Source organism: Cetorhinus maximus, chromosome 1 (assembly GCF_964194155.1).
Source record: "Cetorhinus maximus chromosome 1, sCetMax3.hap1.1, whole genome shotgun sequence".
NCBI classification, from domain to species: domain Eukaryota; kingdom Metazoa; phylum Chordata; class Chondrichthyes; order Lamniformes; family Cetorhinidae; genus Cetorhinus; species Cetorhinus maximus.
The window spans coordinates 2,932,427-2,949,893 of record NC_135879.1 but is presented as its reverse complement, the minus strand read 5'-3'; the positions used below and the strand labels follow the sequence as shown (position 1 = coordinate 2,949,893).

The window sequence follows — 17,467 nt, the reverse complement described above, 5'->3', positions numbered from 1 at the left end:
AGCCTGGAAGGCAAGAGATGTAAAACATTGAGAGTTCTGCCCTTGGGTTTTCACTGGGACACTGAACTAGGGTAGAGCGGGTAGGACGAAGTGATAAAGAAGTGAACATATCACCACGAACCTTAAACATTAAACCCTTTCTCTCTCCACAGATGCTGAGTTTTCCCGGCATTTTCTATTCTTATCTCAGATTTCCAGCAGCAGCAGTATTTTGCTTTTGTATCAGCTTACAGATGCTGCCCTTTCTCATTCACTACTTTCATTTCACAAGAAATGAAAGTTTCCTTTTCAACAGAATATGAAATCCAATGGGTGTGTACTGTATCGGTTTTCTGGTTCTGCCCCGTAAAGGGCGTATATTAGTCATTCCCTGACCTTCCTGTTACAATTTCACAATTAAAACATGTCAATCACTCAGGATTGTAGATTATAATAATGAGGTCAGTATTGTAGCTTTGTCATTGATATAACTAAACAAATAGCTTTCATCTCTTATCTCAGTTGCACTACAACAGCTCCAGAATCCTTCAGGATCTGGTTACCCAGCTGTGTCCTCATCTAAGTTTTCTTCTGAACTGATCCAAGGCGGGAACAAAGGCTTCAGGCAAGCAGGGGCAAGCTGCAATATAACCAGCAACCCATTTGGCTTCTGATGCTATGCAATGCTGTGATGTTGTCACAAAGAGGGTGCAAGAGGAGATTTACCAGAACAGTGCCAGGGATGTGGGGCCTCAGTTAACGTGAAGAGACCGGAGAAGCTGGATTTGTTCTCCTAAGGATGCAGAAGGTTGAGGGGAGATTTAATGGGGGTGTTCAAAACAATGAAAGCATTTCCACCTCTGCCACATCACCCGCTCCACCTCACCCTCAGCTCTCCTGCTGCTGTAAGCCACATCCACGCTTTTGTTACCCCCAACACAATTCTAGCCAGCCTCCCTCTATCCTCCAGAAACCCGACATTATCCAAAACTCCATTCCTACCCATGGTCCTAGCTTGCACCAAGTTCCATTGCCCTATCACCCCTGTGCTTGCTGACCTACATTGGCTACTGGTTAAGCAACGCCTTGATTTTAAAATTCTCATTCTTGTTTTCAAAGCCATCCACGGCCTCACACTTCTGCATCTCTGGAACCTTCTCCAGCCCCACAACACCCAAGATGGCTGCTCTCCTCAATTCTGGCCTCTTGAGCAACCCTCCATGATTAATTACTCCTCCACCATTGATGACTTCAGCTGCCTGTGCCTTAAGCTTTGGAATTGCCTCCCTAAACCTCTCTACATTTGCTTCCTTTACGACGCTGAAGAGCTACCACTTTGACCAAGTTTTTGGTTGCCTGTCCTAATGTCGCATTTGGTTTGCTGGACATACCTTGTTTGATTATACCCTTGTGAAGCACCTTAGGTTTATTATGTTAAAGGCACTTTACAAACGCAAGCTGCTGTTGTAAATAAGAGACAGGGCTTCCACTGACAGGAAGGTCAGTAGCCAGAGGACACAAATTTAAGGTAACTGGTAAAAGAGCCAGGCGGGAGATGATGATCTGGAATGCACTGCCTGAAAGGGTGGTGGAATCAAATTCAATAGTAACCGGATAAAAAATTTGCAGGGGAGTGGGATTAATTGGATGGCTCTTTCAAGGAGCCAACACAGACACAGTGGACCCAATGCCTCCTTCTGTGCTGTTTGATTCCATGAGGTGATTTTGTGGCACAATGGCCGACCAGTCGAGAAAGGGAGTTGGGAGTCAGGAGTTGGGGGGCGAGGAGTGGGGGGAGAGGGGCGGGGAGTGGGGGGGGCGAGGAGCGGGGGGCGCGGAGTGGTAGTGAAGAGACAAACAGAAAGGAGGCTTGGGAAATTAACTCCTACAGGATAAAGTGGGTAGCAAAAAGAAAGTCTTGCATTTATATAGTGCCTTTTATGACTATCAGAGGCCTCAAAGTGCTTTACAGCCAATGAAGTGCTTTTGAAATGTACTGAAAAATAGGTTTCATACAAGGTTAGTTCAACTGCAATATAGAACTTATAGCACAGAAACAGGCCATTCAGCCCAACTGGTATAGGCCAAATCCACATGATCTGCTATGCTTTGTCCTTATCTCACCCTATTAACACAACCTTCTTTTCTTTTCCTTTCCTCTCATCTATTCATCTAGCTTCCCCTTAAGTGTATCGATACTATTCGCCTCCACCACACCCTGTGATAGTGAGTTCCACATTCTCACCACTCTCTGGGTAAAGAAGTTTCTCCTGAATTCTCGGTTGGATTTATTAGTGACTATCTTATATTTATGACCTCCCCCCCGCCCTGCCCAAGTGGAAACATCTTCTCTATATCTAGCCTATCAAACCCTTTCATAATGTTAAAAAGCTGTATAAAATCACCCTACTCTTTTCTAAAGAGTCCCAGTCCATTTGGCCTTTCCTGATAAGTATATGAGAAAAAGACAATGACTAAGTGAGTAATTCCCAAAGAGAAAGTGAGCACTGCAAAGGATCGCAATGCCACAACACACAGAATCATGTCGTGTTCATGTTTCAAAACAATAAGTGAATGCAGAATCTTGCCAGCAAATAGTTGATTACATATTGGAAACTTGACCTTGTTAAGCTACACTGCAATCCTTGACATTGGAGGTAGCTCTGTATTGTCAGAAAACAAGCCCAGTTAATACTGAGATTATGCAACTTAAAGCTATTTTCGTGCCTGTTAATAATTTAGGCTTGTCAGCTAATTATATACACCTCAGTACTTTGTGTGTTCCTCAATGTTTAAGCTCATCATATTACTATGCTGTCATAACTTCTAAGCACTGTTAGTTAATATGTCCATGTATATCAGGTTTATCATTAATAACTTGACACACTGTCACGCTCCATCCATGGGGTGATTCATTTAGACTTTGCACCTTTTTAAATATAGTTTGGAGTGGTGTAAGATGGTTTAACAGAGGCTATCGTTTCAAGCCCGTATGACTCTTCTTCAGAGCAAGGCTTCAGACTCTGAAGAGGAGTCATACGGACTCGAACCATTAACTGTCTTTCTCTCCACAGGTGCTGTTAGACCTGCTGAGTTTTTCCAGCATTTTTTGTTTTGGTTACTAATGGACCTTGTTTAACTGTTAACCAGAGACTTATTTTAACACGTGCAGTGATAATATGGGAATATAGGCCACAAAAATTGAGATATTCACCATGCAAAAAATTAACTGTTTATAAACTTAATTCGAGTGCAATTGCAAAATTCAAATTCCACATATGTCCAACCAACAATACAACTCTGGTCTTCCAAATTGGAATATTAAGCATAAGATAAAGAATCAGCTGCAAAGTTGTGAGAAATCTATAAAATATGCACATATGTAACTTAGAAATCAGGTTTTTAAATTAGAATACATAGATTATTAAACATTGAAATGATTTTTCTAAATTGTAAAGAAACAATTTCAGTGTAAGTGAATACAACCTACTACACTTTAAATATGTTGCAAAATAAAATCTATCCTGTCTTTAAAGTTTGACTAATATAAGCTGTTTAGTCAAACATGCCACCTTACTCAAGTTTAATAGAAAAGTTATCATTTATAGACAAACAGCTCACAAAATACCCAAATTCACTCCAGCAACAAAAGGTCAATTCATTTCCCAATCAGATCGTTCAATTTTGATATTTTTTTAATGTTTATTCCTGAAGCCAGTAGACTATATATGCCTCAAATGTAAGATTTAACATAATACATAAAAACACAATTTAAAAAATGTTAAACGTACCCATAGATATTCCTTTCTTGAAATCTGCCCAATCAGATTTTGTTCCCAGAGGCTTAAGATGAGTTTTGCTCCATTCCTAGACTTTGAATTCTTCACCAAGGCCTTCCCTTTCTGGCCACTGTGCATTCCTGATCTTACAGGACTCTGCACACACATGCCCTCAATGCCCACAACATCACTCTTTAGCCTCTGCGTCAGGCCCAACTCTCCAGTTCCAGTTTCGTAACTAGTCTAAAGCCTCTGCTCCTGCTATTACTTGTGACAATACATTGCCATTAAGCTTTGCTCAACTTCCTTGCTCACTTCAGTTGAACTCCTGGTTCAGGTATTATAGTGCCAGCTCCTGGTAATTCTGGTATTATAGCAGAGTTGATAACAATTCAGAGCCAACTTCTCAGTATAATAGAGAAAAAAGACAAATCCAAAATATCAAATAATGAATACTTAAATACTGAAAAAAAGGTTCAATAAAATCAAATGCTCAATGGGGAATAACGTTTTATTCATTTGTGGGATGTGGGAGTCACTGATAAGGCCAGCATTTATTGCCCATCATGAACTGTCCAAGAGGTTGGTGGCAAACCCTCTTACTGAACTGCTGCTGCTCACGTGGAGCTTATTCTACTTTGTTATCATGGTTTGGTATATCTGAATGGCTTGCTAGGCCATTTCAGAGGGCAGTTAAAAGTCAACCATAGTGCTGTGGGGTCTGGAATCACGTGGGCCAGACCGGGTGAGCATAGCAGGTTTCCTTCCCTAAAAGACATCAGTGAACCAGATGGGTTTTTACAACAATCCAAAAGTTTCATGGTCATCATCACTGATAATAACATAAGAAATTCGGAGTAGACCATGCGGCACTTTGTGCCTACCCTGCCATTTAGTGTGATCATAGCTGATCTTTTGCCTCAATTCGTTACTCACCTACTCCCCATATTCCTCAATTTCCTGAGACACCAAAAATCTGTCTATCCCAGCCTTAAATCTATTCAACAATGGAACATCCACATACCTCTGGAGTGGACAATTTCAAAGATTCACAACTCTCTGAATGAAGAAATTTCTCATCACAGTCCTAAATGATTGAACCCTTATCCTGAGACTGTACCTCCATGTTCTAGATTTCCCCAGCCAGGGGAAACAGCCTCTCAGTATCTACGCTGTCAAGCGCCTTCAGAATCTTGAATGTTTCAAGGAGATCACCTCTCTCTCTTTACAGAGAGTATAGACCCAACTTACTCAGCCTCTCATTATAGGACAATCCTCTCATCTCAGGGACCAATCTAGTGAACCTTTGCTATCCCATCTCCAAGGCAAGTACATCTTTCCTCAGATATGGAGACCAAAGCTGCGCACAGCATTCCAGATGTGGTTTCACCAAAGCCCGCTACAATTGTAGCAACACTTCCTCATTCATGTATTTCAATCAGTTTGAATTCTTCTCCAGGGCCTTCCTTTTCAGGGCTCTGCACATTAGCTATTGATACTAGCTTGCTGAAGTAAAGATACAAACGCTAGAGGTCATGAAAAGACAATTACAGGTAGAAAAAGTCAGGGCAAAACAATTTGTTGTCCTGGGTTTTATGTACAGTTGCATTGAATGAAATTCAGAGAGATTATGATCAGTCTACATTGGAAATCGGTTAAGTCACAGTTTGAGTACCTTGTGCATTCATATCAAATTTCACCGTTATCATGAGTGAATAAACAGCATCTAATCAGCGACTGGAGTGTCGTACGTTTTTTAAACCCAGACTGAGCCTAAGAATGACCACTATGTTGCCAGGATATAAACATTTGCCACATGTGGTACCTAAGCACCCACAGGCATAGCAAAAAAAGAGAATTGCAATTTTATAGTGCTGTTCATGAGTTCAGGGCAAGCCAAAATGCTTTACCGTCTCGAACTGAATGACGTACCTTTTACAATGAAGTACTTGTAAAGTGTAGTAACTGTTGAAAAGCAGGAAAAGTGACAGAAATTTGCACACAGCAATCTCCCACAATCAGAAATACAAAAACGATCAGGTAATTTGATTTAGGTTGGTTAATGGATAAATATTGGCCAGGACTGGGGAGAACTCCCCTGCTCTTCTTTGAAATAGTGCCATGAGATCTTTCACGTCAACATCAGACAGCTCAGTTCAAGGTCTCATTTGAAAGACAGCACCTCCAACAGTGCAGCACTCCCTCAGTACTGCCAGCCTAGACTACGTAATCAAGTCTCTGGAGTTGGGATCGAACACACAGCCTTGTGATTTAGAGATGAAAGTGCTACCTATTCAGTCACAGTTGACACATGCTAAACAGGGAAAACATTGCGGGTGGGTAACCTATGATTTTCTTGGGTTGTGCTCAATGCAAACTCATTGCCAATGGGGGTGTCGCAGGACAAAAAGACCCATTTAGAATTAAAGGACAAAAAGATACCAAAAAATTAAGACATCACATAACGAAATACTAAAAGTCATAAATATGTTCCTGGAACAATGATGTTGAAAACTGTAGAAATCAGTTAAAGAGTCAAGCGAGGGTGCGGACACAAATGCCAATGCAAACACTGTCCACAAACTACCATTATTTTATACCTTTATAGGGCTTGAATGATACTTTAAGAATGTACGATGTGTACTGATACAGCATTCATGTTTGTTGCAGTGAGCTGTTGGACGTTATACATCTTGCACAAACACACAATCCTCAACATTGTTTCTTTAAGCAACAATCGACTGTCTGAGGCAAGAATGACTTATAGGATCAGATAAAACCTGAAGACAGTTCTAAACACAGAACTCACCCAGAGCATGGATTCAAAGAATGTATTACAGGTATTACCATTGGCTCTTAGCTGGAGCTATTGATGAAAGAATTCAGTGTGTTACTGAATAGTGAAATCAAGAAATTCCATTTAAGGTTTTGAGCTACAAGATACACACTGTTTTCCAATAACCATGATTGCAGGGCATATAGATGTGCAGCCACATCAAGAAGTAACCTAGCTTCTCCCAGTGCACTAAGCTGAATTGAAAGGTCAGTTATTCTAGATATAAGACAATGGCCAGATTCAATGCCCTAGCACAAGCTAGGAAACCATTTCAACTTTACCTGGCATGTACATAGCAACTGAGGAAAAACGCAACAAACAAATCCAAGGATTTAAGTGGGTTATTGGCCCCCAAAACTATCGAGTTACATCATATGATTGACAATTATGGATGTTTTCAGCTTGCTAGTTGGAAAACTGTCAAAAGGAAGTTTGTGAACCAGGTATTTCAAATCCATTTTCAAGAGGTTTAATTGAGAATCCTACAGGGTGGCAGGCTGTGCATCATTGCTGTCCCTATGGTGTGATCAGCCCTCCATCTTGGGCAGTGTTGTAAGACCCACATCCGCTGCACTTCAGACCCAACACATGGAACGGTGTGGTGCTATGGAGCTGGCAGTCATTACACATGATCTGTGGAAGAAATCGCACAATCACACACACATTCCAGATGGATGACGGAATGCACTACACACGCTGGAAAGGAACGATTTATAAGTATTTACTGGCTTTTGTGACCTTGGGATTCTCCAAAGTGCCTTACAGCCAATGGGGTACCATTTGAAGTGTAATCACTTCTGTAATGCAGGAAACATGGCCACCAATTTGTGCAGAGCAAGATCCCACAAACACCAGTGTGACAGTCAATCTGTTTTTAGTAATGTTGGTTGAGGGATAAATATTTCCCAGGAAACTGTGGAGAGCGCAGCTGCTTTTCTTCAGGTTAATGTAATAGGGTCTATGCCCACCTGTGAAGCCTTGGTTTAATGTCTTATTTGAAACACGCTATCTCCAACAGTGCAGCACTCCTTCAGTCATGACATCAGAAATATCATCCTCAATTATGTGCTCAAGTCTCTGGAGTGGAACTTGAACCCACAACTTTCTGGCTCAGAGGAGAAACGACCTGACTCTACTTTCAGAACTGGAGTGTCATCACATACATGACCAGCTAAACAGTCATACACACAGCAGAATTCAAGTTACTGGTTTGCAGGATTCTGAGTGAAAACGGCAAGGCCTTATTTAATTACCTCAGCCGTAGAAACTCAATGTCTCGTTAGGCCACTTCAGAAGGTGTCACAAGTCAAGCATGTGGGGTCTGCATGGGACTGCAGTCACATGTAGATCAGACCAGGTAGGAGCAGCAGATCTCTCTCCTCCTTTAAGATGCTCCTGACTCATGACTATGGTCAACGGCCCTAATTTCTCCTTATGTAGCTTGGTGCCAAATTTTGTCTGTTAATGTGTCTGTGTAGGGGTGGGATGTTTATTAAAGGTGAAATATAAATACAAGTTTTGTTTGCTTGCAGATTGCTTGTGCAAATCAACATCCATCTGAAAGGAATAAATGCTCTGAACTGAAATACCTTTGCAATACCGGGAACAGCTCCTTGCACGTGTGAATGTTTCACAGTGACATTAGTAAATTAGTTCAACCTTACAGAGGTGCAAGGCCTTAACAGGGCTTTTACTGCAGTTTAATCCTAGGCATAAAATGTACACTTTTAAATATCTCTTGAGGACTATTGCTAGTACACTGGCCGTTAAATATGTGAAGTAAAAGTCAGCTTTTACCTTAACAATCATATTCTGATAGTCTGATGGCATAGTAGTCTGGGCTATTTCTGTATCTAGTTCCTCCCAGTATTTTGTCATGTCAACAGCCGACCGCATACACAAAGGACACCGGTAGGCTCTGAAAAAACAGGGTTACACAGATCAATTTGTACAAAGGAGAGTCAAAACATAATGGATGGATTTTGGTGTAAGAATAACCGAGAGGCTAATGGCACTCACTGTTATTTATGCACAAAGGGCACAGCAACTTGCTATGGGCGCACATACACAGTTAAACCAGAAATGCAGGCGGGCTGTGTGAAAATGGTATCTCCCCATCTGGCTCCCCTTTCACAAACATTGAATGGTATGAGCTTCTGGCACTGAACTAGTAGCTACAGACTAAACTTGCTGCAGAGTATCAGGGTTTATCCATTCCAGTCTATGTACCCTTTTTGGCGTAATCAGTCTGAATTACTACCAAACAACCCCTAACACTGAAAATGAACTTTTACATGTATAGAGTTTCATTCCATTGTCATTCAATTGTTGGAACTTTTTAAAGATTAACTAAATTTCTTACTTATTCTTCCAGCGTTTTTTATATGTTTCTTGTTCTTTCTTTCCCTCTGTATTTCACTTTCTGTACACAACTTGACACTGAATTCTAATTTACATGTCCTGGTTTACATTTTGGTGCTCATCAACGATTCTTCAATCTGATTAGTTAAGATGATCATTTTCTTAAAATGCTGAAGGAATGAGTCCACATTGTTCAGTGTTAATGTTCAGTGCCAGAAAAACTGGTTGACAGTAATTATCATTGATCACACTGTTAAAAATTCACTTACAACCAAATATATCAGCCCCAACTTTTTCTGGCATGTTTAGTAGATAACTAACAGGTAAGCACTAGAACTTCACACCCTTAGAAGGATTTCTGCATTTAACCATGCACATGCAGAGTCCAGTAGTTGATGTCCAATTTACTCCACAGTAACAGTGAGGGTTGATAGCCTCAACACTGATATTCCAAAGCACAATGCAGGCCAGTTTCCTGCCCTGTTCACACAGGCCCCAGATACTCTGTAGAGTGTGTCACGCTGACAGCAATGTGCAAAATCCCATTGAAAGCCAGTGGGCAAGAACAGGTCTCATAAATCAGCAGCTGTTGCTCATTCACCACTCAAAGCAAAATCTGGCCCAATATTAAAAAAAATTAAAATTCCGAATTGTTAATTGCATAAAACTTTGTTACTGTATCGGTAAAAACGATTCCAAATATTTGCTATAAACAACGCGTTAACAATTGTACTCTAGGTGTTTTCGGTTTACTACTTAGCTGTACAACACAAAAGATATTTTGATAACTGGCAGTGGCAGCCTTCTGTCTCATTAGACGATGGTTTGCACCGTGGTGGTCAATTCTGTGTTAAGAATCGCCTGCTGTGGCTCAGGACTCCACTCTGGTCTGGAAGTCTCTGCCATATTCGCCAGAGGAAGACAGTGGGGCTGAGAAGGTGCACAATTCACTGGCCTCTGTTTTCTCTCAGCCCTCTCCTCAGTCAGCTGAGCTTTTCATTTCTGCTCACCTCTTCCAATGCCCTTCCAAACAGTCAGTTCCAGAGGTCATGGCTGTCAGCGGCTGTCTCCAATTGTCAGTGTCAACGTCCCCATCTTCATATCTCGCTTGCAGGTGTCCTTGAAACTCAGGTATGGACGCTAAGAAGGTCAGCACCCAGAGGCCAGTTCACTGTACAGAAGGTCTCTGGGTATACTGCTATCATCCATCCGATGACCAAGCCAGCACAGGCATCGTTGACTCAGCAATGAGTGTATGCTGATGACCGAGCACGTTCCAAGACCTCAGAGTTGGTGACCCGGAGTTGCTGCCAGGAGATGCCGAGGATTCATCTGAGACTGCAAACGTGGAAACTGTTCAGCCTTTTCTCCTGCCTGGCATATGTTGTCCAGGTATCGCTGTAGAGGAGTGCGCTGAGGATACAGGCTTGGTAGACTCTCAGTTTGGTGTTCTCAGTCAGGTTGCTGTTGTTCCACACTCTTACTCAGCTTACATTGTGTGTGTTGATTTCAACATCAAGGGATGGATTGCTGGTGATTGTGGAGCCTAGATATGTGAAGCTATCAACAGCCTCCAGTGTCACATTGTCAATGCTGATAGATGGTAGTATGGCAACATCCTGGATCATGACATGTGTCTTTCTGATGTCGATGGTCAAACCAAACTCTCTACAAGTGTGGAAGAGTCTGTCCATTAGGTGTTCCTCAGTTTGGAATATTAGTGCAACTCTCTGATCAGGACTTGGTGCAATTTTGACTTGGATTTCAGGTGAATGAGGCTGAACAGCTTTCCCTCAGTTCTGGTATGTGTGTAGACCCCTTTGTAGATGTCCTGAAGGCATATGACAGAAGCAAAGAGAAGAATATGCCACAGTGTTGGTGTCAGACACAACCCTGTTTGATCCTGCTGCACATCTTAAGGGTTCCGATGTTGCCCCATCATAGCTGACCTTACCCATCATATTGTCTTGAAAAGAGATCACATCAAGCAGTTCCAAAGATCACATCTCCTCAAAATGTTAACTGTTTCTCTCTCCACAGATGCTGCCAGACCTGCTGTGTTTTTCCAGCACTTTTTGTTTTAATTTCACATTGTCCAGCTTCAGCAGACAGCCAATTTTCTCCAGTAGCTTAAATAGGCTGCCTCTGCTCGCATAGACAGTAATAGATCGGTTGTAACTTTTTTTTCCCTTGAACTAACTTGTATTGTTTTTGTTTGATGTTTACATCAGGTTAAACATGGTATCATTCTTAGTTGAAGGGTTAATCATTATCAGAATGAGAGACACCAAGCTCTCATTTCTCTATGTTAATTTATCAACATGTTTTAAAATATCGTTCCAAATTCTGTGGTGTTGATTCCCCACATTGTGGTGTTGATTAATACATGGATGAAGCATATTTATAATAAATCACCAAATGGCACCAATGTCATAACTCGAAGTGTATGTGTTATGGCAGCCGTGACACAACAGGTTTACTTCTCATAAACTGCCTAACCCCAGTCTTGAATCACAGTGTGAATGATTAATATTTTTAATTTAAGTTGTAAGAAGTAGCTTAAATTGTAATTTTCAGACATTGCTATTGACTTCAGTGACCTTGTGAGACCAGACAGTTTCAGATGTTAAAAGTGGAGTTGTAGGTGAGTTGGGCTACAGTTTTTTTTCCCAGGTTTGCAGAACGGCAGGGGGATTGCTGTTGGGGAGGATTGTGGGGGGGGTGGGGGGGGGCGTTGGTGGTAGTTCCAGAATTTTGACCCAGCAGCAGTGGAGGAACGCTGATACAGTTCCAGGTCAGGATGGTGCGTGACGAAGGAGAACTTACAGGTGGTGGTGTTCCCATGTGTCTGCTGCCCTTGTCCTTCCAGGTGGTAGAGATCATGGGTTTGGAAAGTGTTGCTGCAGGTCATCTTGTAGATGGTGGACATTGCTGGATGATGTCAATCTTGAGTGCTGCTGGAACTGTACTCATTCAGGCAAGTGGAGAGTGACTTGTGCCTTGTAGATGACGGACAGACTTTGGGATGTCAGGGAGTGAGTTACTTGCCGCAGATTTCCTGGCCTCTGAGCTGCACTTCGAGCCACAGTGTGTATGTGGCTGGTCCAGTTCAGTTGGTAACTCTCCGAATGGTGATGGTGGGGATGCAGCGATAATAATGCCATTGATTGTCAAGGGGAATTTATCAGATTCTCTCTTGTTGGAGATGGCCATTACCTGCCATGAATGTCACTTGCCACTTAACAACCCAAACCTAAATGTTGTCAAGGTCTTACTGCATTTGGGCACGGACTGCTTCTTTATCTGAGGAGTTTCTAATGGTGCTGAAGGGAATACATACTGAGTATTAGACATCGCCGCGCAATTGCTTTTGTGTGATGTTGTTATCATGCAATTAGCAGTATCTGATGACATCACCACACCACAGGCAACAAGTAATGGCACTAGTGAATAGGTTAATGGGTGAGTTCCAATGACTTAATCAGTGGGAAAAATTGCACGCATGGGCGAACATAGTGTGATGCGAGTGCACGTGCACAGAGATGCCTTCCAATCGACATCATGGATTTATGAAGGGAAATCATGTTTGACAAACCTACTGAAGTTCTTCGAGGATGTAACTAGCAGATTAGATAAGGGAGAACCAGTGGATGTGGTGTATTTGGATTTTCAGAAAGCTTTTGATAAAGTCCCACATAAGAGGTTAGTGTGTAAAATTAAAGCACATGAGATTGGGGGTAATATACTGGCATGAATTGAGAATTAGTTAGCAGACAGGAAACAGAGAGTAGGAGTAAATGGGCCTTTTTCAGAGAGGCAGGCAGTGATGAGTGGGGTACCAGTGCTTGGGCCCCAGCTGTTCACAATATATATCAATGATTTGGACGAGGGAACCAAATGTAATATTTCCAAGTTTGCTGACGACATGAAACTTGGTGGGAATGTGAGCGATGATGAGTGTGTAAAGAGGCTTCAAGGCGATTTAGACAGGTTGAGTGAGTGGACATATACATGGCAGATGCAGTATAATGTGGATAAGTGTGAAGTTTTCCACTTCAGCAGGAAAAACAAAACGGTAGAGTATTATTTAAATGGCGATAGATTGGGAAATGTTGATGTATGAAGGGATCTTGGTGTCCTTGTACACTAGTCACTGAAAGCAAGCATGCAGATGCAGCAAGCAGTTAAGAAGACAAATGGTATGTTGGCCTTCATTGCGAGAGGACTTGAGTACAGGAGCAAGGATGTCTTGCTGCAGCTGTACAGGGCCTTGGTGAAACCATACCTGGAGTATTGTGCGCAGTTTTGGTCTCCTTACTTAAGAAAGGATATATTTGCCATTGAGGGAGTGCAGCAAAGGTTCACCAGGCTGATTCCTGGGATGGCAGGGTTGTCGTATGAGGAGAGATTGGGCTGACAAGGCCCTGTATTCACTGGAGTTTAGAAGAATGAGAGGGAATCTCATTGAAACACAAAATTCTGACAGGGGCGGACAGACTGTATGCAGGGGTGATGGGGTGATATTTCCTCTAGCTGGGTGTGGGTGGTGGGGGGGGAGAGCAGGTGGTGGTGTCTAGAACGAGAGGGTCACAGTCTCAGGATACGGGGTAGACCATTTAGGACTGAGATGGTGAGAAACTTCTTCATTCAGAGGGTGGTGAACCTGTGGAATTCTCTACCACAGAAGGCTGTGGAGGCCAAGTCACTGAATATATTTATGGGAATAGATAAGATTTCTGGATGTCATGGGTAAGGGGAGAGCGCAGGGGTATGGTGTTAAGATAGAGGATCAGCCATGATCATATTGAATGGCAGAGCAGGCTCAGAAGGGCCCAATGACCTACTCCTGCTCCTATTTTCTATGTTTCTGTGTTTCTACATGGTCTAATGCCTTGGTGAGATCGATTAAGACAATATATTTGTTCACGGCATTTCTGTTGCAGCTGCCAGGCTGAGATGGCCATGTCAATTATAAATCTTCCAGTTCTGAAACCACACTGTGACTTGGGGTAAATATGACAGGATCATCAGCCAGGATCTGTAGTCTGACAAGTCTGTTAATACATTACTTATATTCCTTCCATGACCATACCCAATACTACTCACGCTTCAAAACACTTACCCTTTGCTAAACAGCGTTTCATAGCATGTCCTGGGGAGAGATTAAAGAGAAATCAAATGATTTTAGGTTAACATTTAGATCTTCCAACTTTCATTTGTTACCCCTGCCATCCAGTCAAATGATTGGGTGAAGTCTGTGAGTAAATACACACCTTTTCAGAATAAAACATAAAAGTTTTGTAATCGGAAAACTTCAGGTATATTCAGCAGATCAATTTCAGAACTGGTAAGATATTCTAAATTAATGTTTGCAAATATCCAGGGATAATGCTAAAAGCAGCTGAGTATATCTCAAAGCTTTCTCTCCCCCCGCTCACAACCAACCCCTCCTGTGAAACTTCATTCAGTCACCCATGGATAACACAGGTAACTGAAAGTCCCACTCAGCAATGTGGAGAGATGGGGAAAATCTGTCTGTGTTAAAACAGAGAAAACGCCTGTGAGTGAGCGTCAAACAGCAATAAAAGCCAATGCTGATGTTTTGAGGTTGTTTCAGGTTTAATCCTAATTTTGGAAATCCCTTTTATTTGACGTTATGGGGGCCCCAAGCCCAAATTCAGAACTCTCATTATCAAAATAACTGTTAAAAGGAGAGAAGGCCTGCATGTCTGCACTGGCGCATGGAGCATATCTGTCTTAACCACAGTCCAATTTTGAGTAATTATTTGGTAAACACTTAAGCTGACTTTGTTGCAGTGTATTATATAATCAAATCATGGCATGAAGGAAACACCAGGGAACAAAGGAATGATGAAGCAAAGAGGGAGGCCATTCGGTCCATCAAGCCTGTGCTGGCTCTTTCCAATTAGTCCCACTCCTCCCTGTTCTTTTCCCATAGTCCTGCAAATTTTTTCTCTTTCACATATTTATTGGATTGCGTATTATTGAATCTGCTTCCACCACCCTTTCATGCTGCACATTCCAGGTCACAACATCTCACTGTGTAATTTTTCTTTTACCCTTATGTTGCCTCTAGCTCTTTTGCCAACTATATTAAATCTGGTCACTGAGCTTTCTGCCGCTGAAAACAGTATCTCCCTATTTATTCTAGCAAAATCCTTCGTGATTTTGAACACTTCCATTAAATCTCACCTTAACCTTCTCTGCTTGAAGGAGAAAAATCCCAGCTTCTCTGGATTCTCCAGGTAACTGAAGTACCTCATCCCTGGTATCATCCTAGTAAATTTGTTCTGCAAACCTCTCCAAAGTCTGCACATCATTTCTAAAGTACCCAGAATTGGCCACAATACCCTGGCTGGGCCTAGCCAGTTTTATAAATGTTTACCATAGTTTTTGCAGATGTAATTATTCAGAATCACAGAATCACGGTGCAGAAGAGGCCCTTCGGCCCATCGAGTCTGCACCGACATGTGAGAAACACCTGACCTACCTACCTAATCCCATTTACCAGCACTTGGCCCATAGCCTTGAATGTTATGACGTGCCAAATGCTCATCCAGGTACTTTTTAAAGGATGTGAGGCAATCCGCCTCCACCACCCTCCCAGGCAGTGCATTCCAGACCGTCACCACCCTCTGGGTAAAAAAGCTTTTCCTCACATCCCCCCTAAACCTCCTGCCCCTCACCTTGAACATATGCCCCCTTGTGGCTGACCCTTCACCTAAGGGGAACAGCTGCTCCCTATCCACCCTGTCCATGCCCCTCATAAACTTGTACACCTCGATCAGGTCGCCCCTCAGTCTTCTCTGGTCCAATGAAAACAACCCAAGTCTATCCAACCTCTCTTCATAACTTAAATGTTTCATCCCAGGAAACATCCTGGTGAATCTCCTCTGCACTCCCTCCAGTGCAATCACATCCTTCCTATAATGTGGTGACCAGAACTGCACACAGTACTCCAGCTGTGGCCTCACCAAGGTTCTATACAACTCCAACATGACCTCCCTACTTTTGTAATCTATGCCTCGATTGATGAAGGCAAGTGTCCTATATGCCTTTTTCACCACCCCACTAACATGCCCCTCCACATTCAGAGATCTGTGGGCACACACGCCAAGGTCCCTTTGTTCCTCAGAACTTCCTAGTGCCATGCCGTTCATTGAATAATTCCTTGTCAAATTACTCCTTCCAAAGTGTATCACCTCACACTTCTCAGGGTTAAATTCCATCTGCCACTTATCTGCCCATTTGACCATCCCGTCTATATCTTCCTGTAGCCCAAGACACTCAACCTCACTGTTAACCACCCGGCCAATCTTTGTGTCATCCGCAAACTTACTAATCCTACCCCCCACGCAGTCATCTATGTCGTTTATATAAATGACAAATAATAGGGGACTGAGCACAGATCCCTGTGGAACGCCACTGGACACTGGGCTTCTTTCTTTCCCCAATGGTTAAGGGAGGGTTCTAATAGAGGTTTCAACATTATAAAAGGATTAGGAAAAATGGACAGTGAAAGGTAGCTTTCACTGGTTAGCAAATTGGCAAGGGAAGCACAGACTCAGGAAAAAAAGGGTGAAGTTAGAAGAATCTTACCGCACAGATTGACATTAAAACACAGGTTGCTTCAACAGAAGTGGTTATAGGTGTCAGCTGCCTCAAACTCAAAAGGTTCACTCCACTCCAGAGATCGGGGGATAAAATCTAGGCTGACACGCTGATGATGACCATGATTGTTGTAAAACCCCATCTGGTTCACTAATGTCCTTTAGGGAACCATCCCTCTTGAAGAGAATGTAAAAGACTTTGAAAAATAGCAGGGGGGTTTTGTCAGTCTTCTGGCCAACTGACATTTACCTGATTTCTTTTTTCTTATTATTATTCATTAATGGAATGTGGGTGTCACTGGGCAAGTGTTTATTGCCCATCCCGAATTGTTCAAAGGGGCATTTAAGAGAGTCAAGCACACTGCTGTGGGTCTGGAGTCACATGTAGGCCAGACAGGCCTATTTCCTTCCATGCAGATGGGTTTTTACAACAATCATGGTCATCATTAGGCTTCTAATTCCAGATTTTTATTGAATTCAAATTCCACCATCTGCCGTGGTGGGATTTGAACCCAGGTCTCCAGAGCATTACCCTGGGTCTCTGGATTACTAGTCCAGCGACAACACCACTACATCATTGCCTCGTGTTGCTCTTTATGGGACCTTGTTGTGTGCAAACTGACTTGCCTGTTTCATACATTAATACAGTGGCCAGGCTTTTAAAACAACTTCATCTGTAGGATGCTTTGGGGAGTTTGGAGGTTGTAAAAGGCACTGTATAAATGCAAGTTTCTCTTTTATCGAGACTATAACTATCCCATTAAACAGGATGGGTATTGAAATTGAAGCTACGTGGTTACAGGGAAAGAGCGGAGAAATGGGATTAATGTAGATAGACCAGTAGTTTGAATAGGTAGAGTGTAAATTCTAACATGGAAAGA

At 42.4% G+C, this 17,467-nt stretch overlaps 1 protein-coding gene across 1 annotated transcript in view; it reads right to left on the bottom strand.

The window, feature by feature from the left end:
• Positions 1 to 6,342: 6,342 nt before the first annotated feature.
• Positions 6,343 to 17,467, bottom strand: part of rchy1 (ring finger and CHY zinc finger domain containing 1) — a 28,341-nt gene continuing 17,216 nt past the window's right edge. The window contains exons 7-9 of the mRNA XM_078566573.1: positions 14,078 to 14,107; positions 8,392 to 8,512; positions 6,343 to 7,227 (exon numbers count right to left, since the gene is read on the bottom strand). Of these exons, the coding sequence (XP_078422699.1) occupies positions 7,111 to 7,227; positions 8,392 to 8,512; positions 14,078 to 14,107 (268 nt within the window). The 3' untranslated portion in view covers positions 6,343 to 7,110. The remainder of the gene's footprint in view (positions 7,228 to 8,391; positions 8,513 to 14,077; positions 14,108 to 17,467) is intronic.